Source organism: Fukomys damarensis, unplaced genomic scaffold (assembly GCF_012274545.1).
Source record: "Fukomys damarensis isolate Sample0158 unplaced genomic scaffold, DMR_v1.0_HiC HiC_scaffold_22, whole genome shotgun sequence".
Classification (NCBI taxonomy): Eukaryota; Metazoa; Chordata; class Mammalia; order Rodentia; family Bathyergidae; genus Fukomys; species Fukomys damarensis.
Window position 1 is genome coordinate 12,239,668 of NW_022900934.1, and position 26,703 is coordinate 12,266,370.

The 26,703-nt window shown below is 54.3% G+C and overlaps 1 protein-coding gene across 1 annotated transcript in view; it reads left to right on the forward strand.

Moving 5' to 3' along the window:
* The window catches only part of Prex1 (phosphatidylinositol-3,4,5-trisphosphate dependent Rac exchange factor 1), a 110,329-nt gene that overhangs the window by 41,201 nt on the left and 42,425 nt on the right, over positions 1–26,703 (forward strand). The window contains exons 6-10 of the mRNA XM_033767200.1: positions 5,666–5,827; positions 11,905–12,038; positions 19,018–19,136; positions 20,299–20,448; positions 22,066–22,213. Coding sequence (XP_033623091.1) covers positions 5,666–5,827; positions 11,905–12,038; positions 19,018–19,136; positions 20,299–20,448; positions 22,066–22,213 — 713 coding nt within the window. The remainder of the gene's footprint in view (positions 1–5,665; positions 5,828–11,904; positions 12,039–19,017; positions 19,137–20,298; positions 20,449–22,065; positions 22,214–26,703) is intronic.

Below are 26,703 nucleotides of genomic sequence, written 5' to 3' on the forward strand. Positions count from 1 at the left end.
CCCAGGAACTCACCCTGAGCTCCAGTGGAGGAGCCTCAGACCAATGATGGAAGTTTGGTTCGGGCTTTGGTCATGAACTTTGAGAGCTGGACTGAATGGCCTCTCTGGAGTTGCACAGCCGGGAGAGCGGCAGGTGGGAGCCGAGGCCTTGCATGTGTTCTGGCCCTTGCCGCACCGCCGTGCTGCCTGCATTCTTTCCCTGGGCCTCAGGCGAGGCTGAGCCAGGAGGGAGGAGCTGACTGTGGCCACAGGCATGAATGTTTGCCCCCTGTGGTCCGGAAGAGGAGCCCTGGTCCCAGCCTGTCCACCCGCAGCCACACTGTAGCAGGGACCCCACCTGTTAGGGCACGGTGGGGCTGCTCAGTGCCATACCTGTGGGCACCCTCTTGGCAAATGGGGTGCAGGGAGAGGAAGTGGCTGGCGGAAGCCTGGGCTTCTTTCTCTGCTCTGACATCTTCTCTTCCAGGAAAGCCCTCGCCACATCCGGCTGTCAAAACCACGCAGCCTGTGAGCAGATGCTGGGAGGCCTGTGCCTGGAGGGGTTTCCACTGCCTGGTCACCCCCAATCTTGTCTTCTCTTTCTTTCCCTTCCTTTATTCTTTTTTCTCTCTCCTCTTCTCCCCTTCCCTCCCTTCCTTACCTTCCTTTTTTTGGGGCAGTACTGGGGATTGAACCGAAGGCAGTGATGGCGAACCTTTTAGAGCTTTCAGTGGTAACAAACAGCCCACGCGTGCCACGGGTTCACTGCCACTAGCCTAGGGCCTCACGCATGTTACACAGGCTCTACCACTGAGCTGCCTCCTCAGACCTTTCTGTTTTCAGACGATCTTGCTGAGTTTCCCAGGCTGGCCTTCACTCTGTGACCCTCCTGCCTCAGCCTCCAGAGGAGTTGAGATTATGTGGTTTGCCCTCGGTTTCTCTCAGGGCTCCCCGGGGTGGGCCTCTGATCAGACGTGTGTGTTTAAGAGACGGGTTGTGGGTGTTTATTTCCAGCTGTCACTGTTTCTTCAGAGGGCGACAGATGTGCTCAGCTCCCAGTAGTCCCCCTCTGCCTCTGTGGCAAGAGGCTTTGCTGCTCCGTGCCTCAGTTTCCTCTTGAATAGCGTGGGGGATACTGGTCCCTTGTTGGGATGATGTGAGAAGGAAGCAATGTGATACATTTCAAGTTGGAGCAGGGCTCTGTGGGTAGCAAGCACTCGGTAAAAGCTGGCTGTTGTGAGTACCACGGAGACCCTGCTTGATGTTATTCTCACGAGATAGAAAGGAGAATGAAGTGAGCTATTGCTTCCCGTGGAGGTGATGGTGCAGCTGACAGGTGCTGCGTCCTCACTGTCCGTTCTTACTCTCTGCGTTCATCATTGCACTTGGTGGACGCTCAGGAGGGACTTCAGTCCATTTCACGGGGAGCGGACAAGGCCTCAGAGAGGTGAGGTCACTGGTGCAGGTCATATGACAGCTCAGCCTGCAGCTCCCCCTGTCAGAACTCGCCTCCTGACCTGCGGCTTTCCGGTGTTGGGCTCTGATGTGCTGTTTGAGCTGGGATCGGACCTCGTGGGCCTGAGCCTGCTGTTGGTGCCGTGAGGGGTGGCGAGCTCACTGTTTCCTTCGAGTACGGGGTGGGTGAACTCCAGTACTTGGGACCCTTTGTGGGCTGTGGACCCAGGGGAGCTCTTCATTGTGTGGGGTCCCAAGAGGCTTGGCAAGCAGCCCTTGGATCCCTCCCAGAATACCTCCTCTGGACCAGGCCCTGTAAGTTCTTATAGCTGTTCCACTGGATGTGGGTTTGAGGATTTTCAGCACCACAGTCTGTTTCCTTAGAAGTAGACTCTGTTCTCACTTACTCAGTGTGCTCAGTTCTGAACTGGGCAAGAGCTGCGTCACCTCCCTGCTTTTTTGCATGTTTGACCTTTGTTGGTAGAGCGTAAGCTCCCATCCGCTTTGCTCTTATTTTATGCTTATCTAAGACCAGCTGGGCATTCCAAATCTGAGTTTGTGAAGCGTTAAGGACTCTTTCAAATAAAACAGATGGAAAAACTAGCTCAAGCAGTACAGATATTATACCACATATACATGGAGGACAGCAAAAAGGTTTTGCAGGGGTGGTGACATAACCGAAAAGTACATGGGTAGATGACTTCAGCTGTGGCTGGATCAGTGTGACCCAGGGAAATCACCAGCCTGTCTTCCAAAGCTGTTGGACCATTTTGCAGTCCCACCAGCAATGTATGAGAGTTCCAGTTTCTCTATATTTTCACCAACACTTGTTATTGTTCATCTTTTGGTTATAGCCATTCTTGTAGATGTGAAATTATATTTCTTTTTGCTTTTATTTGGCATTTTCGCAATGATGAATGATGTTGAATATTTTTTCATCTACGTATTGACAGTTTGGGGAGTTTCTTTGAGAAAATGTTTGTTCAACCACTTACCTATTTTTAAGTTGGATTATTTGTCTTTTTGTTGTTCATTTGTAAGAGTTCTTTATGTAGCCTGGGCACAAGTTCCTCATCACATAACTAATTTATACCATTTTCTTAGGTTCTACTTTCCTTGATAGTGTCTTGGAAGGACAGAAGTTCTTTTTAATTTGGAGGAATTCTAGTTTATCTGTATTTTTTAGTTGCTTATACATTTGGTGTCATATCTAAGAATGCTTTGCCTAACCTGAGGTCATTAAGATTTATTCCTGTGCTTTCTTCTCACAGTTTTATAGGATCGGCTCCTCCATTTAGGGCTCTCATCCATTTGGAGTTCATTTTTATGTGCAATGTGAGGGCATCTCTTGCACATGGGTGTCCAGTTGTCCCAGTACCATGCGTTAGAAAGACTGCTCTTTCCTTGTTAAATTGCCTTGGTGTCCCTGTTGAACCCTGATTATAAACATAAGGATTTTCTTCTGGACAACCTGATTCTGCACCTGTCCTTATGTAGTACTCTATTGCCTCACAAGAGCTTGAGAAAGGAGCATCCAGGAGAGAAAAGAGCAAGTGCAGAGGCCCCAGGCATAAACAGGCACCCAGGTTTTGGGGCTGGGTGAAGTGGTGCCAAGGCTCCCTGTGGACAGAGACCCGAAGGCAGCTTGCCTGGTGTTTGGGCCCAGCTCTGAGCCCTGCCAGGTCTCACTTGGTTTCTACTCCCCACCTTCGTACTGGTCTAAGGCAGGAATAGAGGTGCGGACAGCCAGGCAGAAAGGGGAACTAACCTTTTTCTCATTTTTACGAACTGCCCGGTGTGGCGGCCCCACGGCAACCTGTCAGAGCACAGTCACGGCCTCCAGCTTCCCGGGCTCTGAGGTGTGCAGGGTGGGTGGTGCTGTCTCCCACCCGCCACCCACACCGGCCACCTGGGCCTCAGCTGTAAGTGGGGCGGTCAACCCCAGGAGCCGCAGCTATAGCCACGTCGTCTCTGTCCCCAGCAGGGGTCAGCGCGGGGCCCGCTGCACAGAGGCCACTCGGGAACAGTGAGCTTGGGAGCGCCTGGCAAGGCTCCGAGCCTCCTGGTCCAGGCCACTATCGCCTCTTGCCTGGACACCTGCAGTCGCCTGTGCCCCTCTGTGTGGACTCCTCCTAGAGGCCAGAGGGGGAATCTTTCACAGGGAAAATCAGATGGGGTCAGGCTTTGGCTCCTAACCCCAGCATTCCCCATGCTTTGGGGTGGAACCCAGGATCCCTTCTTCCAGTGGTCTGACTTCAGGCACTTTCCAGCCTCCTGGCCCCTCCCTCTTTCTCACTCTCTTTGCTGGAGTCTTGCTGGTTTCTTTGCTGTCTCTCACTGCCCCAGGGCCTTTGCATGTGCTTTTGATCCTTGAGTTTTGTCTCGCTGGTGGTTTGTGGGCCATACCCTCAGTTCTTTCAGGCTCCACCACAAGCCTGTGTGCTGAGACCTGGCACCCCTCACCCTCTGTCCCTCCACCTGCTTGTGTTTCATCTGGTACCAAGCAACAGTTACTGTGGTGTGGGTATTTGAGTGGAAAGTGTCCCATGTACCAGTCGGTGAGGCTGTGACTGGTACTGGGGAGTCAGAGCACAAAGTCTGGAGCTGACTGGCTGGCCCATGTCTGCTGGGTGACCCTGGGCAGATGACTGGAACTCTCTGTACTCTGTTCTTCCTCGGTCAGCGAAGTGGGTAACAGTGCTGGTGTCAGAATGAGGACCGGATCAGCTGCTATCACAGATGCTGCTGTTGACTCCTTGTTGATGGCCGCCCTGGACCAGGGTCTCCCAAGGGCGTCTCGTTCTCTGTTGGCCTCCAGGGTGCAGGTGCACACAGCTGCTCTTTCACTGCCAGGTGAAGACAGAGGGAGCCGCACTGCCCACAGCTGTGGTCCGGCGTCTGCAACCTTCCCGGGTCCTTCTCCAGTCTCTGATCTGCGTGGCATTTTCACCACGCAAGGTCATGTGCCTCCGCCAGAGCCATCAGAACCTGGCCTTGTGGGCAGCATCCACGCGCAGTAACACCCGAAACTGCAGAAGTGTGTGCTGTTGCTTAGTGTGTGTGTCCCGGGCACCTTTCCTGCTGTGTCCGATTTTCCCTCACTAGGGAAACCATGAGCAGATGAGTTCACATCCCATCCCTCTTCTTGCTTCTTTGAGGCCTTGGGCTGCCTCACCGTGCCTCAGTTTCCCCATCTGTTAACTGGAGTAAGGCAACTTGCCTCGCGAGCCAGGGTGCTGACTGCCACTGGTACGCTCACTCTCATCCTCATCCTCATAGTTTGTGGGGTGTGAAACTGGGCTCAGGCCCTGCCCAGTACCCGAGAGTGTCGTGTCTGCAGGGCCAGGGAGGTCTCTGGCACCAGCCTGGGTTCTATGACGGTGCTCACCCTGTCCCCACTGGGGACTGAACCCAGGACCTCATCACGATGGGCAAGTACAGCCCCAGCTCCAAGAGGCTTTTTAAAAAGTACTCATTCTGCTGAGGAAGTGAGGGCAGAGCCTGTATCTGTGGTTACCTGGTGACCTGCCTACCTGTGTCTCTCTCTTTATGTATCCTGGGCACAAGTTCCTCATCACATAAATAATTTATACCATTTTCTTATATTCTATTTGCCTTGAGAGTATCTTGGAAGGACAGAAGTTTTTTTTTTTTAATTTGGAGGAATTCTAGTTTATCTGTATTTTTTAGTTGCTTATACATTTGGTGTCATATCTAAGAATGCTTTGCCTCCTTGTTAAGTACCATATGTGCTCCTACCCCAGGCCCTTTGCACACACTGTTCCCTCTGTCAGGGACACTCTTCCCTTAGATTGTGGCTGAGCTCCTCTTGCTTCTGCCAGGGTCTCTACTCAGATGTCGCTCTAGGGGACTTCCCTTGGCCTCCCTGTTTGAAACAGCACTTTCTGGTCTCTTCTTCTGACCTGTCCACTTAGTATTTCTTATGGCTTGGTACTGTATTTTATACTTGCTTTGTCTTTATTTCGGCGTGTGATCTTCACTAGAATGTCAGATGCACCAGGTGAAGAATTGTCAGTTTTGTTGACGACTTCATCTCCAAACCCTGGCTCGCTGCCTGCCATGGAGGAGGTGATCAGGTGACAGTGGTAGAACGAATAAGACACGAATGAGGGCTTCCCCAGCCCCGGGTGCACCCCTTGTTGGTAGGAGCCGACTCTGAGCCGGGAGCCCTCTGGACTGACGTCTGTCCTTCTCCCCACTTCCGCCCCAGGAGCTGGCCAAGAGGACGCCTGGCAAACACCCAGACCACCCTGCGGTCCAGAGCGCGCTGCAGGCCATGAAGACGGTGTGCTCCAACATCAATGAGACCAAGCGGCAGATGGAGAAGCTGGAGGCCCTGGAGCAGCTGCAGTCCCACATTGAGGGCTGGGAGGTGGGCACGGTGGGGCGGGGCAGGGCAGAGCGGGGCAGGGGGTACCCTGGGCTGCCCAGGGCCCGTGCCGGGTGGCGGGGACAGACTGCAGCTGGTGCTACTACACTGGGCTGCAGTGTATTTTGTTTGGCCTACACAGTGTTTGAACAAAGTTGCTTAATTATTTTCCAACAATCCACACCAAAGTCCAGGCTTAGCCTCTCTTGAAAACTTGGTGACACGGGCCCCTGTGTTACAGGGTGACAGCCACCACAGCCCCGGTGTTTCCTCAGTCCCCACTGCTCCCTGTCACTCCCCACTCCTTCTGCCACATGCCTTGCTCTGCTCTGCCTGCCTGGTGTACAAAGTCTGTAGAGCTTCTGAGGTCAAGGTCAAGGGTGGCATTCAAGTTTCTGCTCCAGGACGGGCGTCTGGATTGACACCTCCGTGGTAGGTGACGTTGGGCTTGTGTTTCAGGTCCTTGTCTATACCTGGCATGTAGTAGGTGCTCAATAAATGGCAGGTGTTGGTCTTAGTGTCATCGTGATTATTAGGGGATAGGACTCTTTATCTCTTCACGTTGTTTCTGATTTATTTGCTTAACCTCCCACCCCATCCTTAGATTATGAAAAGTTTCCTATGAGTACAGAAGGAAATGGGAAAATAAGAGTAAATAAATCAATCTCAGAATAAACACAGCTGGAGCTGGAGGTTAAGACCCAAGATAAAAGACTCTCATATGGAGATTACTGTCTGAATCATCCGCCTGAGCCCTCTGGGTTTTTTGGTCGTGGTGGCCCTTGCTGGGTTAGGGATTTACTGTTCTTTTCCTGGTGCTCGGGATCCCAGATGTGCTGCCCTGTTGCTGTGAGGCTGAGGGTTTGACCTCAGAGAGGAGGGGCCTATGCACAGGAAAGGGGGGCGTTTGGTGTTCTCACTTGCCCTGTGCTGTGCCCTCCTTCTGCTGGGCTTCTGCCCCAGCTGAGCATGGAGGACGGAGAACTGTGTTTCCCAGACTCCCTTGCAGCTTGGGTCTGGCCGAGATCAGAGCTGGCTACTTGCTGTGTAGGAAGTGGGATAGAGGCGACCCTTCTGCTGCTTGTGGGGAAAGCACAGCCATGGTTGTGCCTGGCCTCTGTGGCAGCAGCATCAGCAGAGGCCCCAGGCGCTGCCTTCCTGTGTGTGTAGGGAAGCACAGGGTAGCCGTGGGTGCTGGGTGGTCCGCATCCTGTGGCACAGGTGGCTTTGCCTTTGCAGCTGGCAGCTGGGGAGCAGCTGCTGAATGTGTAGGCCGCACCTGGGCTGTGTTTCCAGGAGGATGAGCTCGAGTGGGCCATGTCCTCCTGCTTCTCCATTACATCAGGGCAGGACGGTGGCTCCCCTGTGGGGCTGGTTCTGCAGCATCATTAGTTTTCTGGGAGCCTTGGTTCGGATTCTGGCTCCTATAGTCCTTTTCTGAAAATGATGGCTTGGTTTGTTTAGTGCAACTGAAAGTTGCCCAATACTCAGATTTGCTGGTCAGGCTGTATTCTCTGAGGTCTTTGATTTCAGCCGTCTGATGTCACACCTGTGGTTTGGTGTCTCCTGATCTTGACCTTTCCCTTGTGATTCCATAAAGGTATCGCATGAGGAGATAGGGGCATGGCTGGAGCAGCAAAAGGGAGCGCTCCTCCCCTTTGGAGGAGAGTTTTTTCTGGAAGCCCCAGGGCAGCTTCTCCTTTCATCTCATTGGCCAGAAGTAGAATACGTGGCCACTTTCAGAAACAAATCGAGTTGATTGATCTGAGGATCTGTGTGGTTGGATTTTGAGCTTCCTGGCAGCCAAGGTGAAAGAACAGCTCAGATAGATAAATGACCTAACACTCTGGTCAAAAGAGGGCAAAATAAATAGTCCTGGAAGACGGAATTTCTTGGTACTCATCTGGCAAACAGATTTCTCACATGGTGCTCCTGGGGAAGAGGACAGAGCAAGTTCCTTGGCAGCCAGAGCAGGAGTGGCTTCCAGAGGCCTCTGTCTGCTAAGGGCCTAGGAAAATAGGAACTAAGCATCTATAGGACTCTTTCTGCCCCGAAAATGTGGAACTTGGCCCTTATTTTATTCATGGTTCTTGAGTGCAGCTTGGGAAATAGCGAGGGCCGCTGCAGCTACTGAGCACCAGTTCCCTGCTGCGGATGCTGCAAGGGCAGTGCTGTGACTGTCTGTGCTCTGCAGACAGGGATCCAGGCCCGAGGACAGGGTTCGGAGGCGCCGGGGGCTGGAGCTCGGGCGAGCGTGGCTGCTCTCTGGGCCTGGTTCCTGCCCTGTGTGGTGTCTGTGTGCCGAGGCCTCCTACGTTCTTTCCTGGGCTCATTCTGAGGGTGAAGCGAGGAGTGGAACATGAGTGTCCTTTGGAAAATGTGAAAAGGTTTTCTGTGAAGTGGAATGGTTTCAAGTCAGTCTGATTTAAATCAAGGTGAGCTGGGAAAATAACATCTCTCATCCAGGGAGAATAATATGGAATGGGGAGGCCACTTGCCGCGGCTCACGCCGTCAGCAGTCACACCTGGGGACGTCTGACCTAAGCTGTCCACTTCCCCTCTTTCCGTTTGCCTCTCGCTGCTCTGATTAGGTGGCTGTCACCTTTCTGTCTGTCTGTCTCTCTCTCTCTGGATCTGGCTGGCAGGGAGGAGCAGGGTCTTCTCTCAGCTCCCTCTTCGCAGTTTGCTTTTGTCATTAGCTTGATCTCCTGTCCATGTGGTTGTGGTTTTCCCTAATCTGTCATAAGCCACTGCCCCTTTTTGGTTGGGAGACCGGTTTAGTTAAAACCAGATACATTAAGCCATAAATCCGTTTTACTGAGCACAGGTAATAGCTGCGTGTCGCAAGACCTGGAAGTGAGTGAACAAGCCAGGCCGCGTGCGAAGACAGATTCCTTTGCTTCAGCTTTCTCCTCAGAATCTGGAGAGGGCAGAGCTCTGCTCCTGGGTGCCTCAGGGAGCTGATGCCTGCAGAGTGCTCAGGGTTGTGCACACCTCAGTGAGGCAGGGGTCCTTCCTGCCCTTACTGCGCGCAGAGCTTCCTTCCCCTATGCCGGGGCCCATAGGGGTGGGCCAGCCCTCCTGCAGCAGGACCTCTGCCTTCAGGGCCACGGAGGGCCTTCCCCAGGCTCCCGGCAGGAGGAGGACCAGGCGCATTCTCAGTGAGAGCAGAGCTGGCGCCTCCCCTTGCTGGCTGGGATCCCTGGGCTAAGAGATGGAGGACCTGGACGCTCACCTGTGAGGGCAAGGAAGGAAGCCAGAGGGAGGGATGGGGAGTCAGTGGAAGGGACCTTGAAATGCAAGTTGTCGTGTTTTCCTCCCACCCTCCGGGGAGGCCGTGGGCTTGGCGAGAACCACTTGGAAACCGCTGCTCTAGACTAACTCGCACGGAGACATCTCAAGGTCCCCTTTGCAGAGGCCTCCTCAGGGGACAGAGGGGAGCAGGGACTGGCTCAGGTCCCAGCAAGCTCCTTACTCAGCAGGCAAGTCACCTCACCACCCTGTGCCTCAGTTTCCTCGTCTGTCTAATAAAACTACTTGCAAGGATTCACTGAGTTTGTGTAATATACTTGGACCAGTGCCTGGCAGGTGCTAAGTCCTATGCACATACTGGGTTGTATTTTTATTTGTTTTTGTAGTGCTGAGGATGGAACCCAGGGCTTCATGCCTGCCAGGCAAGTGCTCTACACGGAGCCACAGCCCAGCCTTCGCTTCGGCCTTTCACGGTATCTACACTTTGGTCAGCTGTCCCTAAACATGACTACTGCTGTTTGGTTGCGGCTGTGTGTTTGGAAAGTGGCCTCCACCCTGACTGGCGATGTCTTGGTGCTCAGCTTCTGCCCTGTGCATCTGGTCCTCAGCACCACCCTGACCTGAGCACCAGGGAGACCGAGTGTCATGGGCTTCTCCACAAGGCTGGCATGGAAGGTTCCCCTTCCTGTCCCCGGTAGTGTGCTTGGTGTCCAGACACAGTCTGCTGGGCGGTCCCTGATTGAGGCCAGGAGGCAGCTTCTTGCCCTGACACACTCCTGCTCTCCAGGGTCCCGAGATGGCCTTGGCCGCAGGGTCAGACCTAGAGTAGGTGACCTAGAAGCTCCTTGAACAAGCAGCTAAAACTCTTGTGGAGCCTGGGAGGGCTGTGGGTAGGCATGAGTTAGGCGAAGTGGGAAGGTGGGCAACTGTTTCCTTGGGCTGCCCACAGGCCACGGATGGAGCCTCATCTCCTAGGGGTTCACTGTTCGTGAGGACCCTTGGGCCCCTCACTGGTGGCCACAGTGTGAGAGTCAGAAGAATGCCCACAGCGTGTACCTGTGTGCCCCTGCCTCTGTCCTCCTTGCTGGGTCACCAGCTGGGATTGCTGTTCCAGGCTGCACAGCTCTGGACCACGGGAGGTTTCGGCATCCACAGGACCCTCAGGAGCTCTGGCGCTGCTGTGCGAAGCGGTTTGTTATACCCAGGGCACCAGAGCGGCTTCAGCAGCAGTGAGGGGCCCTGGTGGGCAGTTAGCAAACAGCCTGATGATAGAGTTGCCCCGGGCAATTCCACTTTCAGCTGTTGGAAGTAACTGTGTTAGCACATCTTACTGGGGTGTGAGCTACTCGTTGCAATGGGTGTGGAGCGTTTGGGGGTCAGGAAGTCTGTAATAATTCCCCTTTTCTCTTCTTCCCCAAGTTCATTTCTAGGCAGGGGCAGCATGGTGTCTCTCTGATTCTCTCTTCAGTGTGATCTGCAGGTCTGTCCTGTGAATTTCTCTCATAACTGCTTTCGCGTGATGTTCTGGCGCCTGAGTGTCCGAGGCTCCCTCTGCCCCTCTGGGGACGGCCTGTGTCCTTCGGCCCGGGTAGTGGTGAGGCAGAGGTGCGACAGCCCCTGTGAGCTAACTGCATTGTCTCAGGCCGTGGAGCGGCAGGCAGTGTGGATGGCGATGCTGTGTTCCCTCTGAGCCTGAATTCTTGCAGCTCCTTCTGCGCCATCTGTGGCAGCTGCCTTCGCCTTTCTGCCTGTGGAAAGGGGAAAGGGAGGAAGTGGAGGGAAGGCGTCTTTTGCAATGCAGCCACGTGGCACTGGGCACATTGGCAGCACTCTGGTCACATGACCGTGCTTGCTGCGAGGGAGGCTGCAGATGTTGTCTGTAGCCAGGCAGCCAAGGGCCCCCCAAAGCCCCATTTGGGGCTGCGTACATGGGCATTCTGTGCCTACCCCGTCTCTTGCCAGTCTCTCCTCTTTTAATGCCTTTGCGTTTGCCCCATCTTTGACCTGTAGGCCTGCAGACTGACCCTTGTGCTCCCTGGCTCTGAGAACCCCGCTCATCCGGGACCTTCCCCGTCTCTTCTGTCAACCTCCGTCTTAGCCGTTGTTCTCCAGGCCCAGCTTGCTGCAGCCTGGTGCCTTTCTCAGTCACTGCTCTGTCTTGGTGATGGTCAGCCAACTACACATGTGTAATGTTTTAGCCTCTCTGGCACTCGGCAGGGAGGACTGGGTAGCTTGAGGGAGTGGTTTCCGGTGACACGTATCTTATAGCTGGATAAGTGCTCGCATCCTGTGCCTGATGCTGTTTCCATGGTAGTCACCAGCTGTGCTGCTAGCTTTTATTGAGCACCTACCATGTAGCAGGGTATGTTATAAGTGCGGAATACAGCGACATATGTTTGATAATGGTCTTATCCTTACAGAAATGGCATTCTTTTAGGGGACATCAAGGGAGTCAAGGTGTAACTTAGGAGGAATTATGGACAACAGAAAACTATGCCAAACAGAAACCAAACCTAAACACAGCCAGGTGCTGACTGAGGCTGCCATTAGCTGTGTGAGGTGGAGAATCACTGCACCTTCCTGGACCCCATGCCTCCCTCCGTGGGTCACACTGCTATGCTGTCCCTGGCGTGGTGCTGGCAGCTCAGCAGATGGAAGCCATCAGTCACATTGTATGGCTCTTGCCAGAAGATGTGCATTAGCATTTTGGGGGGTGCGGAGGGTGTGGTGCTCAGTTCTCTCTGTGGGACAGGAAGGGCACGTTCCCAGTGGCCCCCCATCCCCCGCCACCAGCGGGTGCATTCACCGCCCCCCTCCTTGCTCTCCAGGGCTCCAACCTCACGGACATCTGCACCCAGCTCCTCCTGCAGGGGACCCTGCTGAAAATCTCTGCAGGCAACATCCAGGAGCGGGCCTTCTTCCTCTTCGACAATCTCCTCGTTTACTGCAAGCGCAAGTCCAGGTGACACGCTGGGGTGGGCGGGGCTGCCCAGGGAGCGGGAGGCGGGGGTTGGGCAAACCTGCTGCTTTCTCCAGGTGACACCTTGTGTCCAGACTCCTTTCCTCTTTTGAGAGTGGAGGAGTTTGTTGCAAATCAATATGTAATAAAAACCGCCTAGGCTATTTTAGGTTTTCTAGTAGCCACATTTAAAAATGCTAAGAAGAGACAGGCGGAATGAACTTAAATGGTATATTTCATTTTTAAATGAATATCTCCCCAAATATTATTATATTGCAATTATATTTCACACGTATGAACTTTCACACTATGCTCAGCTTGTTGGGGATGTATTGCAGGTGCTCGGTAGCCCCCAGGGCCTGCACGCACCGTGTGTCCTTCTAGGCGGTCGTGGGAACTTAGAGGTTCGGTGTGACACCAGGGCCTGGGATTCTGAGACCCAGGGGCGGAGGGTTGGAGGGGAGGGATGCTCTTCTCCCACTGAGCTCAGCTTGGGAGGCGGGAGGCTGTCAGATAAAGGGAGACTGGGACGAGGACATGGTGGGTGTTGAAAGGATGCACGCGTGGGTGAGGGAGTGGTTGTGTGCTTAGATGTGTAGGAGATGGCTGGACAGAGGGAGGTGTCGGTGTTTGGGCAGTTGGAGAAGGAAAACCAGCAGAGGGGCATCTACATTCACCCCCCATCTCTGCTTTTTCTAATTCCCTGAAAGACGGTAACTTTTCTCCAAGTAAACAGCCCAGAAGCTTCCTCAGCCCAGTTTCTCATACGGTCTCAGCCTCCCCGACGGTATGAAGCCAGGAGGAGCACCTGGCACCGGGTGAAAAGCTTAACTGTTGTGTCATAGTAACTTTTATGTGTCTTTCCTTCTTTTTTTTTTGCAGTCCTGGGGATCGAACCTGGGCTTCATGAATGCTAGCCAAGCACTCTACTATTGAACTGCAACCCCAGCTCTTTTGCATTTCAAATAACTACAATCTCATTGGAAGTTGTAAATATATAGAGTCCCTTCCCCTATGTTTTTGGCGGGGTACAGGGCATTGAACCCAGGGCCTTGTGCTTGTTTGGCAAGTGGTCTCCTAGTGAGCTACATCCCCAGACCTTTTTAAAAGTGTGTTTTGAAACAGAGTCCTGTTAAGTTGGCCAGGCTGGCCTCGACCTTGCAGTCCTTCTGCCTCAGCATCCCGAGTGAGCGCCATTACAGGCGTGTGCCGCCATGGCTGGACCCATCTCCTACTTATAAAAGGGAAATAACCTCCCTCACATCAAGGCCTTTTGTATGTGCCTGTTACAGGCAAGAGGGACTTCTATCTTGTGACCCAGGCAGCAGGCCCAGTGCCTCCCATCTGGTTCACTCGGTCCTCCTGGTCTCTCCAGTCCGACCCTCACCCCTTCCTCTCTGTCCTTCTGGAAGTCCCTGTGTCTCTCCCATCTCGCCTAGGGCCCCTTGGTGGCCCCTGGTCTCTCTGGTCCCCCATCTCCTGCCTACCCTCCATTATGGTGGGCACGGTTGGCTCTTGGTCCTGATCCACCCGGAGGCCTGGTCCGCCTGTCTCCCTGGACATCCACCCAGAATCATTTTCCTTCCTTATGCGGGACCCCGCCCAGGCTCCTTCATGGAGGGTGGAGACTGGTCCTGCTCTATGTCTTGGCTCCCATCTGGCCAGGCCGCTTTCCCCTCCGCTCCCTCTATGCCTGCTCTCACTGTGCTCTGCAGAGGTGCTTTTAGATGAGTGGCAGGGACCTTAGTGTGGGGTTTGTTGGAGTTGGCGGGTGGATGGGCAGTGGTAGTGCGGGTGGGTGAAGGAGGCTGTAGGGTCGGGGATGGAGGGCGTGCTGAGGGATGGGCTTGGCTGACAGTTGCCACAGTGCAAAGTTGGACTGCTGGGGTGAGGGGACGGCTGCGGACACACAGATGATGAACTGGGACAGGAAAGGCTAGGAGGTGGGGGAGGGTGGCTGGCTGGAGGGCTTGGGGCCTGAATGGGATGTGGGTAGCGCGGTAGGGAGGGAGATTCCCTCCCACCTTTTAAGGGGGAGAATGGTCTCAATGCCCAATGCAGACCGTTTCAAATCCTCTTTCCTGCTGTTGTGTCTTAGGAATGAAATGGAGGCTTTCCAGAAGCTTCCTATTCCTTCATCTAGCAGGGTGGGAGCTGAGGGCTGGGTTCAGACTTTGGGCCCCGCTGGCAACATTACTGCCATCTTGCTGGTGGTCCTGGCCTTGTCACCTGTCGTCTCTGAGCCCCAGTTTCCTTGTCTGATTCTGTTGGCCTCCTCAGGCTGTGGTGAGAAACCTGGTCATGTGACAGTTGGCGGCCATTGGGTGCACGTGCGCGGATGTCTCAGTGTCTTCCTTCTCCAGTGGGGGCCCCGTGACCGGGGACAGCGCATCCCCCCTCGTGGGGGAGGGGTCCTTGTTCAGCTGCTCCTCTAGCTTTGTGACTTTGCCTCTTTGTGCCTCTGTTTCTTCATCTACAAAACCGGGTGTCTTATCCCGCGTGCCTGGCAGGGTTGCTGCAGAGTGGAAAGTGCCAGTGAGCACCTGGCGCACAGCACAGCGTGCTGGCACAGAGTGGGGGCTGGCTGCTGTGCTGCTGCTCTGGACCCTGCGTTGTCCTCAGGTTCTTGAGCCACCATGTGCTCTGGCCCCTGTCCTGGCTTCTCTCTGTCCCAGGCCTGTGCCCTTTGACTAGGGCTCGATGTCTCTCTCTGATCCCCTCTGTGTGTCTGTGTGTCTCTTCCTTGTCTGTCCTTTCCTTCCATCCTGTCTGTAGGGTCTCTCTGCCCACCCCAATCTCTCTCCCTGCTGTTCTCACTGCATCATCCTAAGAGTTTTCCTGTGGTCACTGTGAGGCTGCAGCCAATGCCGACCCATCCCTTGCCTGCCACTTGGCCTGGAGGCTCCTGGAAGCAGACCCTTGTCTAAGAAGACTGGGGTTTAGGGAACAGAATGTCCCTTCGGGCCTCTGACCTGCTCCCAGCTCAGCTGAGTTTGCCCTGCCTCTGGCTCGCTGGTACAGGCCCTTCCTCCTAGGGCAGGCTTATCCGTCTGGGAGGGTGGCTGGCTGCTGACTCCACTTGTGCCTGGTTCTCTACATGGGGCTTGTCGGGCTCTCCCTGCTGCCACGCTGTGAGACCTCAGTTTTGTAAAGGAACCAGCTGGCTGGAGGGGAAGGGCACATCTGTCCTCTGAGAGAATCCAGCGTGTGGCCAGCCGTCCTGCCTCTGTGTCGAAAGCCAGAGTGCTGAGCACCAGGAGGCCTGGGGCCGGGGCAGTGGTGGTGGAACGCCTGCCTGCCTGGCTTGTGTAGTAGCACCGTGCCGAGCAGCTGGGTGTCTCCTGACTCTCTAGGTCTCTGCCTTCGTCATGCAGGGCAGTGCCCTCCAGGACATGGGTCAGGGTCATGGTGCGCAGTGCTCTGGGATGATTCAAAAGCAGAGGCTCCTTGGAGCGCAGAAGTAGGTGGGCTTGTTTTGATAGTCTGCCTTCCAAGCTACAGAAGGGGAAGCTGAGGCCCAGAACAGCTGACTGTCCCTTGCGCTGCTTGCTCAGCATCTTCGAAGCCTCAATTGCGTGTGTGGCAGCCGAGAGCACTGAGGCACAGCTGCTTACCAGCCTCGTGACCTTGGGCAAGTTACGTCAGCTCCGTGTGCCTCTGTCTTCCTATCTGTGGTGTGGGGTAAAAGCAGACCTCATCTCAGAGGGATTAGTTTTGTAGAATGAGTAAAGTGTGGAAAGGCTGGAGATGTGAAGAGGTCAGAATAAGGCATGGAACATGCAGTGAGAGGTGGAGATATAAATATGTATCTTCTCTTGGAGTTCACAGGCGACCTCACACAAATTATTTCTAAAATAGGGCTCTTCCTTTCCATCTTGGGATGGGACAGGATGCATGTGTAGGTCTTTGTATACCCGTGCTGATGTATAGACACAGAGAGTGTTTCAGGAATTGGCTCACAGGATTTTGGAGGCTGCCCAGCCCCCAGATCTGTGGCTGATACGCTGAGGACCCAGGGCAGCCGTTCCAGTCTGCAGAGGGGCAGTTTGCTTGCCACCCAGGAGGAACTGACATGTCAGGGTGAGTGCAAAGATAGGTAAGAAAGTTCAACCAGAATCTGAGTCGCCTTTGACTTTGAGTTGACCTCCTCCCTGGGCTTGACTAGTATGTCCTTATATTGTCTTCAAATTTTGTCAGGATGGTAGGAAGACATTGTTTCTCTGTGTGTGTGTATGCGCATGTGCGCGTCCATATGATTAGCTGATTGTAAAATTTATACAGAAACGCAGAGACAGAAATAGCCAAGACAGTTATGAAGGTCAAAGGTGGAAGGCCTTGTTAGCAGATTCCAAGGCCCACTAAAAAGCTGCGGTAACGAGATGGCATGGTATTGGGTAAAAACAGACGCGTAGGTGCATGGAATGGAATAGCCAGTCCAGAACAGACACGCATATGAATAATCATCTGGATTTCAACAGCAGTGCCTGTGCAGTGCCATAAATGGTGCTTGGTCAGTTTGATATCCTGTGTGTGTGTGTGTGTGTGTGTGTGTGTGTGTGTGGTTATTCTTGACCCCTACCTCATACCATACACAAAAGTCAACTTTAGGTAGACTGTAGATTTAAATAGAAAAGGTAAAACAAGGAAGCTTCTAGAAGAAAGCATAGGAGACTGTCATCATGATTGAGGGTAAGAAAAGATTCCTTAATGCGATAATGAGTATAATTATAAAGGAGAAATATATCATTAGATCACGTTTAAAGGCAGACTTCTTTTCACCAGAAGATACTGTGAGGAGAAAAGGAAGCCACAGCTTGGATGAAGATCTTTGTGATACCCAGAACTGCCAGAGAATGCATATCCAGAGTGTCTGCAGATAAATTGGGACCTGTGCTTACTTTTGTACAGTTTTATTAGAGCACAGACCCTTCTGTTCATTTATGTATATTCTGCCGCTCCTGTGGTGCCAACAGCTTGGATGAAGATCTTTGTGATACCCAGAACCGCCAGAGAATGCATATCCAGAGCGTCTGCAGATAAATTGGGACCTGTGCTTACTTTTGTGCAGTTTTATTAGAGCACAGACCCTTCTGTTCATTTATGTATATTCTGCCGCTCCTGTGGTGCCACAGGGTTCAGGGATGAGTTGTCGTGACAGAGACAGTCTGACCTGAAAACTGAAAGTGCTCAGTGTTTGGCCCTATTTTTTTTAAGTGCCAACTCCTGCTATAAGCAATTAAGAAAATAAAAAGAAAAGCCAACAAAAAGGTTGGCCAGGGACACGTTTCACAAAATGAAGATGTTAGAAGGCCAATAAACATCCAGAGGTGCCGGACCTTACTACTCATCTGGGGAACATAAAGCAAACAATCCGTGAGATGCCACTATGTCGCCACCAGAACAGCTAAAACAAGAGGGAAGACACCAGTGGTAGCAGGTGTGGAGTAACAGGGCTGTTCCTGTCCTGGTGAGCCTGGGAGCATCGGTGCTACTGGGTAGGGAGACAGCTCCTGGGAATCTGACCCACAGAAATGTGCAACGTGTCCCTCCGAGACCCGTGCAGGGACGCATAGCAGTACCACATGGAAACAAGCAAATGTCCGTCGCTGTCACTGTGGCCAACAACGTAGCAGACTCGCAGTCAGGAGTGAAGGAAGCCAGACACAAAAGTATACACTGTGATTCTGTTTATGGAGAGTTCAAAAAGAAGCAAAGTCATCAGTGGCCCTGGACATTACTGTGGTGTTCACTGTTTTGCCGGGCAGCGGCTGGGGTTTCTGGGGGCTGAAAGTGTGGACTAAGGTGTGTTTATTTTGGAAGTTAATTGAGCATTTTCTCTGGGCATTTTCTGTGTGGAGTTTACACTTCAATGCAAAGTTTGCAAATGTTTGTATATGCTCAGATATATACATGTGTTTCTGTGCACGTGTACAAAAGCTCATCAGTTCTCACCTGGTCACTGCCACATGATACAGCCCACCTGGTCTGTCCGCTTTCCCAGGTGTCTGTGTCTTTGCCCCCTGCCCCTGGAGTAGAGATGTGTTCTCAGATATTGCCCACTGACTCCCTCTGGTCCCTAACTGGGTATTCTCCCCATGGGAAGAGCTGGCCAGATGTTTGTTGACTGACTGTCATAATTTGGGCTGCTATGACAGAATAGCATTAGCTGGTCATCTTGCAGACACAACTCTGGATACTGACAAGTCCAGGACAGAGGCCCCAGTGAGCTCTGTGTGTGGGGAGCTTGCTTTCTGCCGCTTGTTGGTTCTGCTTGTGTCCTCACTTGGTAAAAGGGATGAGGCAGCTCTCTGAGGCCTCTTTTGTAATGACACGCATCCCACTGACGAGGGTTCTGCTCCGTGACCTGTGCACATCTCAGAGACCTCACTTCCTAATATGATAACATTGGGGTCGAGGATCCAGTATGTGAATCTGGAGGATCACTGACATTCAGACTGTGGCAGGGACTGAGCGGGTGGGCAGTAGATTTCACCTGAGTGAGTGAATGGTGTGGCTGATGGACAGAAGGGTGATGGTGAGTAAGTGGGTGATGGGTGGGTAGGTGAGTAGGTGGATGGATGGGTGGATGGATGAGTTGGCAGGTGGTGGATAGATTTGTAGGTGGGTGGCTGGTTGCCTACCCCAAACGCTCCTCCTCTCTTGTGTTATTTCAGGAAGTATCCATCTTTAGAAATCAGTGGGTCTCTTCCCACTTGCTAAAGAAGAAGAGCGGGTTTCTTTTGCTTCTTCTTGGTCTCTCATGCTCTCCTGTTAGCTGAGAATGGCTCTGTGAGGTCAGCAAGGCTGCCAGCCTGTTTTCCAAATGAAGAAACTGTGGCCGGGGGAGAAGTGACTCGTTCACGTCACCTGCCATCCAGCTGATGTCCCAGTTCCCCACACAGCCCAGTGCTCTTCGCTGGCCCTGGGTGCCCTCTGTGTTGCTGGCCCTTGCGAGGGACTCTGACTTCTCGTTGCCTTTCAGGGTCACTGGGAGCAAGAAATCCACCAAGAGGACCAAATCCATCAATGGCTCCCTCTACATCTTCAGGGGTCGAATCAACACTGAAGTCATGGAGGTGGAGAATGTGGAGGATGGGACAGGTAAGCCTCGGCCCTGCCTGCTCTGCCGCTCTGTCCTTATCATTTAATGGACCATTTCTTTTATTGTGAAAAAGAGAGAAGTATAGAGACCTATCTAGAACACATATGCACCAAGAGAGCCCCTGGCTTATCGGTGTTGGAGCTGAGAAATAAAGAATACACCCTGATCCTCCCCTGTCCACTGCCTGCCTTCCCACAGAAGTGACCTCTGTCTGAGTTTTGTAATCATCATTTTCTTGCTGTTTAAAAAATATTTTTACCTTTTGAGAATTCCTTACTAAACGTCTGAATTAAAACTTCTCTGGTTGGGACCTTGTACAGGTGTTATGTGATTACATGCTCAGATGGCTTGAATTATATATGGTGTCATATGTAGTTTTACGTATATACATTTGGGTGGCATGAAATACCATCTGCATTCTTTGGCATCTTGTTTCTTCCACTCCACGCCGCCGTAATGATGGGACTCGTCCACGCGTCCATGGCGGTTCTTTGCATATGGCGGTCCCTTTGCTGGGTGGTATCCGGTGTGTGAGCCTTCCACAGTTGTCTGTTCTTTGGGTGATGGGCGTTAGGATTGTTTCCATTGGGCATTACTGGGAGTCGTGACATTGGGACATTCTTGTTGCCTCTCTCAGTGCCTGTGTCCTGGGCCTTGTCTGTGAAGGGCTCTTGATTTTGAGCCACACACACCCGTTTGGCAGTCCTGTGACACCTGTGGACATCTCCTCGCATTCAGGGTGTGGCTGCCTGGGGTGTACCTGGGTGATACCTGGCCCAGCAGCAGGGCATAAAAACCACGCACTTGACTTGGTGTTTTCAGGCCGGATGAGGGCTTCTGTGACCCTGGCCCCCCAGTGGGGTGAGAAAGAGGCTTTGAGCCCTTCCTGGGTCCTGGGCAGGTTCCTCCCTCTGTTTCTCCAGCATTTGAGACCCATGAGAGGTCTCGAGGCTCTGTCACGGAGGAGTTGGGAGGGGTCTTCGTAGGTCTTTGTTGCCCATGGGAGACGGGCTGGAAGAAGACTACAAGTCTAGTGCCCCAGTCCGGATCCTGGGTCGGAGTGGAAAGGGCTGGTCCTGCCACCCCACCTGAGCACCCGGGCCACTGGGAGTCGTGTGGCTCGGCCTGAGCTCACCCACCTTTGCCTCTTGCCCTTGCCAGCCGATTACCACAGCAATGGCTACACTGTCACCAACGGCTGGAAGATCCACAACACAGCCAAGAACAAGTGGTTTGTCTGCATGGCCAAGACAGCGGAGGAGAAGCAGAAGTGGCTGGATGCCATCATCCGTGAGCGGGAGCAGCGTGAGAGTGAGTGGCGGGGCCCTTTGTGGGCTCCTTGGACAGTGGGAGCCTCGTGGGGGGCTCCTGAGCTGTGTGCAGCTCTGCAGGGCGAGGACTGTGCATCGGGAAGGTGACGGGGTCCTTTCTAGAAAGGTGGGAGCCTGAAGAAACAGGGTTTTGCTGGGGGTGGCTCGGGGGTTGCGCTGGAACTTGCTGCTATCTTGAGGCTCCTGGGTGGTTCTCACCCAAGCTTCCCTTTGTTTAATATTCTCTGAGTCATAGTCTGGGAGAAGTGTCCTTTGGGGCCCCCTGGGCACCCCCTCCCCCCCACAGTTCCCACAGTGGAGCACAGGGACTGGACGTTGTCAGTAGAGGGTTGGAGTGGACACTGAACCGTGTCCAGGCCCTGAGCCGTTGTGCAGAGACCCCAGGCTGGGAGCAGGGGACCTGGGTGACTGGGGCTGAGTTAGTGCAGCTCCCCAGCCTCAGTGGTCTCCGTGGATGAACGGGATGGAAGGTCCTTCTCAGAGCTGTGATGCTGCTGCATGAGGCCTTGGATTTGACCGTACTCGGAAGTTTGACCTCTCCACCTCCCAGGTGTGTGCAGGAGGAAACTGGGCCTTAATTTCCCTCCCGCCAAAGCGTAGGCCACCGTCCCCTCTTGGGAGTGTGGGCCTGGTGTGGCTGCCTCTGCAGTTGTTTTCTGAGTGTCCAGGTGTATTTTCTCAGGTGAAGAGACGCATCAGAATATGTTGAAATGGTACTAGGCCCAATAAACTCCTGAAGTTGCCCCTAGTTGGTGGAGTTATGACCTCTAGAGCTGATTATCAGGGCTGCACGTGTGGTCATGCCCGAGTGGGGCTCAGAGGCCTGGCCTGGCCTGCCTGGGTGGGGCCGATCGGTAATCTCTGTGGTTAGGACTGAGAGCTGAGGTCAGCTCTAGGCCTCTGTGATCTTGAGGAGGGTGTGGACCCCAGGGCGGAGTCCCAAGAGTTGAATGTGGTCCAAACCCTGACCCCAGGCCAGTGTGCAGGGTTGGTGCCTGCTGTGTGGTCAGAGGCCCAGATGTGGAGCCAAACATCCTGGGTCTAAATCTAGGTTCCACCACTTCTAGTTGGGAAGCTTTGGACAGAAAAACCAACTTCTCTGGGCCTCGGTTTCTTAATTTGTTAAATGGGGATAATCTGAGTACCCTGTTACCACAGGTTTCCTGTGAGCAGCACGTGGCACCTGCTCTTATTGTCAGGATTAGCTGAGGCCCATGGAGAGGAATGTGGGTGCAGATCAGGGTCAGGGTCGTTGCAGACCGTCTGCAGGAGCAACTGGACATCCAGCTCTGGCCGGAGTGGCAGGTTCTCCGTGCACTCCGTGTTTGCAAACACACCTTCAGGTGAGCAGGAAGTGATAGGGTGTAGCTCAGAGCTTGGCTCCTAGGTTGAAGGAAAGACCCTGACTTAACCTCTTTGAGCCTCCCCGTTCCCCCTGAAGAGTGGCTCTCTTGGGGAGTCAGTGGCAGGTGTTCAGAGCAGGGACCGACAGGTGGGAAGTGCTCTGAGGCCGTGCGGGGGGCAGTGGGAGTGGGGGGCAGGTGGGCTGGGGCTGGCACGGTCCCTAGTGCTGACTGCGCCCATCTGCCCGCCGCAGGTCTGAAGCTGGGTATGGAGCGTGATTCCTACGTCATGATCGCGGAGAAGGGTGAGAAGCTGTACCACCTGATGATGAGCAAGAAAGTGAATCTGATCAAGGACCGCCGCAGAAAGCTGAGCACCGTGCCCAAGTGCTTCCTGGGCAAGTGAGTGGCCACCCGGGCCTGGCTGGAAGTGGGGAGGGCAGACCTTGCGCACCACTCACGTCACCGCCCCCCGCCCCGCGTCCCCACATCTCACAGCCAGAGCCACCAAGGGAGTGGCCATGTGGGCTGGGTAGAAAAATCTTGACCTGGGAGAAAGCCTGGGGTGGAGGCTGAGGTAAGGGAGATGGCTCTGAGCCGCTCTGACCACTGTGGGACTGTGCAGACCTGGGAGGGAACGTGTGAGAGAGGACAGAGCCCCAGAGACCGGGGAGACACTGGGGCGGGTGGTGCCCCAGGAGCCAGGAAGAAAGGGGGAGACAGCAGGGAGCAGGTCTGGGGCGTGTTGATGTTGCAGTGCTTGCTGGGCGTTCCGTGACCAGCGTGGGTAGTGGGTGGCTGTCGATGTGAGTGTGGGCTTGGTGGAGCCAGGGTCCGGCCTGTGGTGGGCAGCATTCGGGTGGCCCTGTGCCCCAAGAGGTTGGCCACTCTGGTTCTGTGCTCCCTGGAGGGGCAGTGGAGGGGGTGGCTGCAGGCCCAGGAGTCCTAGGTGGTGGGGAGGGCGCCTGGCTGGTCCCCAGCAGCTAATCCCTAATCCTGGCGGAAAGAGGCTTTTCTCCTTGGAGGGGCCTGCTTCCGGCACCCTCCCCTCTGGGCCCAAGAGCCTTTCTGTGTCCTCCTGCCAAACTGCTTAGTCCAGCCGGATGGGATAACCTGTCCGTGATTAGAACTCCAGAGGAGTTTTCTGTGTCCTCGGGAAGGATTAGGGAGATTTCTTCTGCTGCCCATTTGAACCCAGGCCAGGATCACAGCTTGTTTTGTAACTCCAGGGTCTGGAGGACCTAAGAGACCCTTCCCCAACCCGCCCTGGCTCTGCTCTGTGCCTGCCAGGCTCCTCCTGATGCCTCTTTCCTGCCAGGGCCCAGGTCCTGAGTGTTTTCCTCCAGGAGTCCCAGGTCTTTTAGGGTGGAAAGAGTCGGTGGTTGGAGGGACAGGTTTACCAACCTTCTCTTTCTCTGCCCCACGGCACTGGCATTTGGCCATTATCTTTTAATCTCATACAACACTGAGGCAGGTCACTGCTGTTATTCCCACTTTAAGGGCAAGGAAACTGAGGCATAGAGAGGAAAGAGTACTGTATACGGTCACTCAGCCATGGAGGGGATGGGCTGGGACTCGAATCCACGCCTATGCTTTCTCTCCGTGCACTCGGCTGCTTGTTCATTTTTATTTCCATTCAGTGTGCTTCATTTTCTCTTGATAATTACCATCTGTATCTGTCTCTGCTACTGGAGGAGGAGCTCTTTGAATCCCAAAAGCATCTGGCTTGTCTTGATAACCTTCAGGCCTTGGGCTTTGAGTCAGATTTAGGCTCAAGTCTTGGTTCCCACACCTTCTGGCTGTGTGACTTTGAGGAAGTCTGTCAACCTCTCTGAATCTCAGTGAATGATGAATTAAAGAGAGAATGAAGAGCACTTCACAGGGTTGATGGAGGACACAGAGACGTGACGCGTGTGCCGTGCTGCGGTGCTGGCCGGAAGGATGGAAAATACGTGCTTTTCTGTGTCACGTGTCTTAGGTGGAGGCGTCTATTTCCAGCTGCTCAGAAGAAAACCAACTGATAGATGCCATGTTAAAGGCAATCAGGCAGTAAAATTGTCTATTACTGTGGAGGACACCAGGGAGAAACATGCCCTTGGCGTCTTCAGATTAGTTGGGAAGGTTAAAGAGGTCTGTCCGTCCATCCAGCCGTCCATTCCTTCAGTGTTTATCCGGCCCTACTGTGTGCCAGCAGGGAGTAGGGAAGCAAAGGTCCTGTGTTCAGGAGACCGTCGAGGAAGCAGACAGTGGACCAGATGAAGAAGGGAACTGCAGAGTTGACGGCTGCAGTAGGGTGATACAAGGCAGAGAGGAAATGGGGGCTGGTTCAGCCAGGGAAGGTGACATTTAACTGGACTGAGTGACAAGAACCAGGCACCAGAAGCTCTAGGAAACAACCTTTCTGGCTGAGGGAATAGCAGGTGAAGGGTCCTGGGGTCGGAGTGAGCTGTGAAGAGGGGAAGAACAGTGAGGAGGCCGGTGTGGAAAGGGCTGGGAGTAGCTGGAGGGGTAGGAGATGCAGCCCCAAGAGCTGGCAGGGCCAGGTCAGCCAGGACTGGGTTAGGGTCAAGAAGGCCCCGTGAGTCTCAGCAGGAGAGAGGTGAGGAGGTAGCTCATCACACAGGCCCGAAACAAGGGCGGGCACTGTTGGAGCTGTCGGAGCTCAGGGGACTGGCAGGACAGCTGTGTCCTACAGGGCCAACCAGAGAAGGCTTCCTGGGAGGAGGCCTTGGTCCCACCTTCACAGTGGTTATTGAAGCTTCGAGGTAAGAGGGGACTCATTAGCTTGGCCCCCTGCAGGGACAAGTGCTGGGTGTTTGTATCATACATGACGGGTGAGGACTTGGAGAGAGGGGTGCTGTGCTGGGTGGCGGGGGTGCCCGGGGCCTTAGCTTGGACAGCTTTCTAGGGAAGACTGCAGAGAAGGCCCTGATGCCCTGTGCTGACCTTGGCCTTGACCATAGCAGGTTGAAGTTTCCTGGGGCAGAAGGAAAGGGAAAGGAAGCGGGCACGTCCCACCTCTCAGCTGGACCCCGGCTCAGGCTCCCCTCATGCCCGCTGTCCTCTGCACCTCAGCTGACCTCAGGCGGGCTGCTTCTTTCTGGAAGCCCTGGCTTGGCCGCCTTTGCTCCCCACCCCATCAGCTGGCCACCTGCTGGCTTCCTCACCTTGCTCCATGGGCAAGGCCTCACACACTGATTGTTCCCGAGATGCCCTGCCCTGCTGCGTGCTGACTCAGGGCTGTTGGAAGCTAGGTTTTCCTGGGTCCTTGTGGAGTTTTCCAAAAATATTGCTGGATATCAACACCGAACCTTTGGGAGATTTCGCAGGAAATGCCAGACTTGCCCCTTCTTTGGAGAGTGGTACTGTGCTCCAGTCTTCCTGTAGGGCCGGGTCACCGCCCTGAGTGGCTCCTGGCTTTGGATGTGGCAGTTGCTGGCTGGGTTGGCGCCCTCCTCCCCGGGCCCGTGTGATCTCTTTGTGAGTGTTTGTGGCCCCTCCACAAGAGATGAATTTCATCTGGTTTTGTGTACCAGGATCCCAGCTTAAGATGTCATGTGAGTGAAGTTCTCCCACTCAATCCAGAGGGCCCTTCATTGAACCACTTGCCAGCTGGACCCTGTTGAGGCCCATAGAGGGACAAATACTTGCCCAAGTTTACCCAGCAAGCTGTGGGTCAAGAAGGTGGCAAGACCCAACTTGGGCAGCCACAGATTGGTGGCTGTCCTCTGACTGTCTTCTGTCCCCCAACCCTGGCCCTGTACAGGGCTGCTGGTCAGTGCCAGAAGTGGCCCCTGGTGGACAGCTGGATGCCGAGTCTCTGGCTTCTGTGTGTGGGGCACAAACATCTGCTGGCCTCTTGGGGCTGCTGGCGGCTCTCTCTGTGTCCCTGAGTTCTGGGACTGGGAGAATGGAGCTGGGGGTGGACAGGACCCTGAACCATCGCTTTCCTACACAGGGCTCATGCTGCACAAAATAGATCCGCCCCCAACCTCTATGTCCACTGGGCTTTCTCCGAGTACCCCACTACCCCCACGCAAGGCAGGTCTTTGCTCTGCGGAACACTGGAGCTAAAAATAGCCCTCCCTCCTGGCCTGGAATCGGAGGCGGGATAGCTGGTTTCGATAAGCAGAGAGCTGGGCTGCTGGCCTGCCGACTTCCCCTTCGCTGCGCAGAGCGCCTGGCCCAGGCTCTCCCTTTCCCACGGACCGTGAGTGGGCTGAGTTCTGCGTGAGCCTGAGAAGTGCTCATTGGATCGGGGACGCGGGGGCCTGTGGCTGAGTCTCTACCCCGAAGTCAGCCTGGAGTCAGAAAAGCTCCCTGTCTTCCTCTGGCCTGTGAGATGTCTCCCCAGAACGGTCCTCCTGACCCCACAGCATTCCTTGGGGTTCCGTGGTTTGTTCGTGTCTTCGCTGCGCAGTGAAAGTTTTTGAGTCCTCTCGGGAACTGCACTCTCTTCCAGGAGCTGGCGGCGGCACGGCTTGAGATGAGCCGACTCCTGTTGCGTGGAGGTGGCTTTCTGGTCGGGGAGGTGGCTGGCAAACACAGAAGCTTGGTGTCTTTAGACAGGGACAGCACCTCAGGGAAGCACAGCCGAGGTGGATGGCTTGTGTAGGGCCGGGCACCTCCGTGGATGAGGCGGTGTGGACCGCTTCTCTGAGGGGTGTGCTGGTCCCGAGACCTGAAGGTTCCCAGTCATCTTCCTGCGCTCCCTGCTGCTGCTTCCTGTTTGTTTGCTCATTCCTCTGTCCGCCGTGGTGCGTCCCTCGCCCTCCGCCTGGTCATCCGTTCAGTTAGCTCTACCCTTCACCCGCCCAGGCACCCACCGTTTCTCCCACCTATTGACCTGCTCACCTGGCCGCGATCCCGCCAGCCCGCCGCCCAGCCACTGA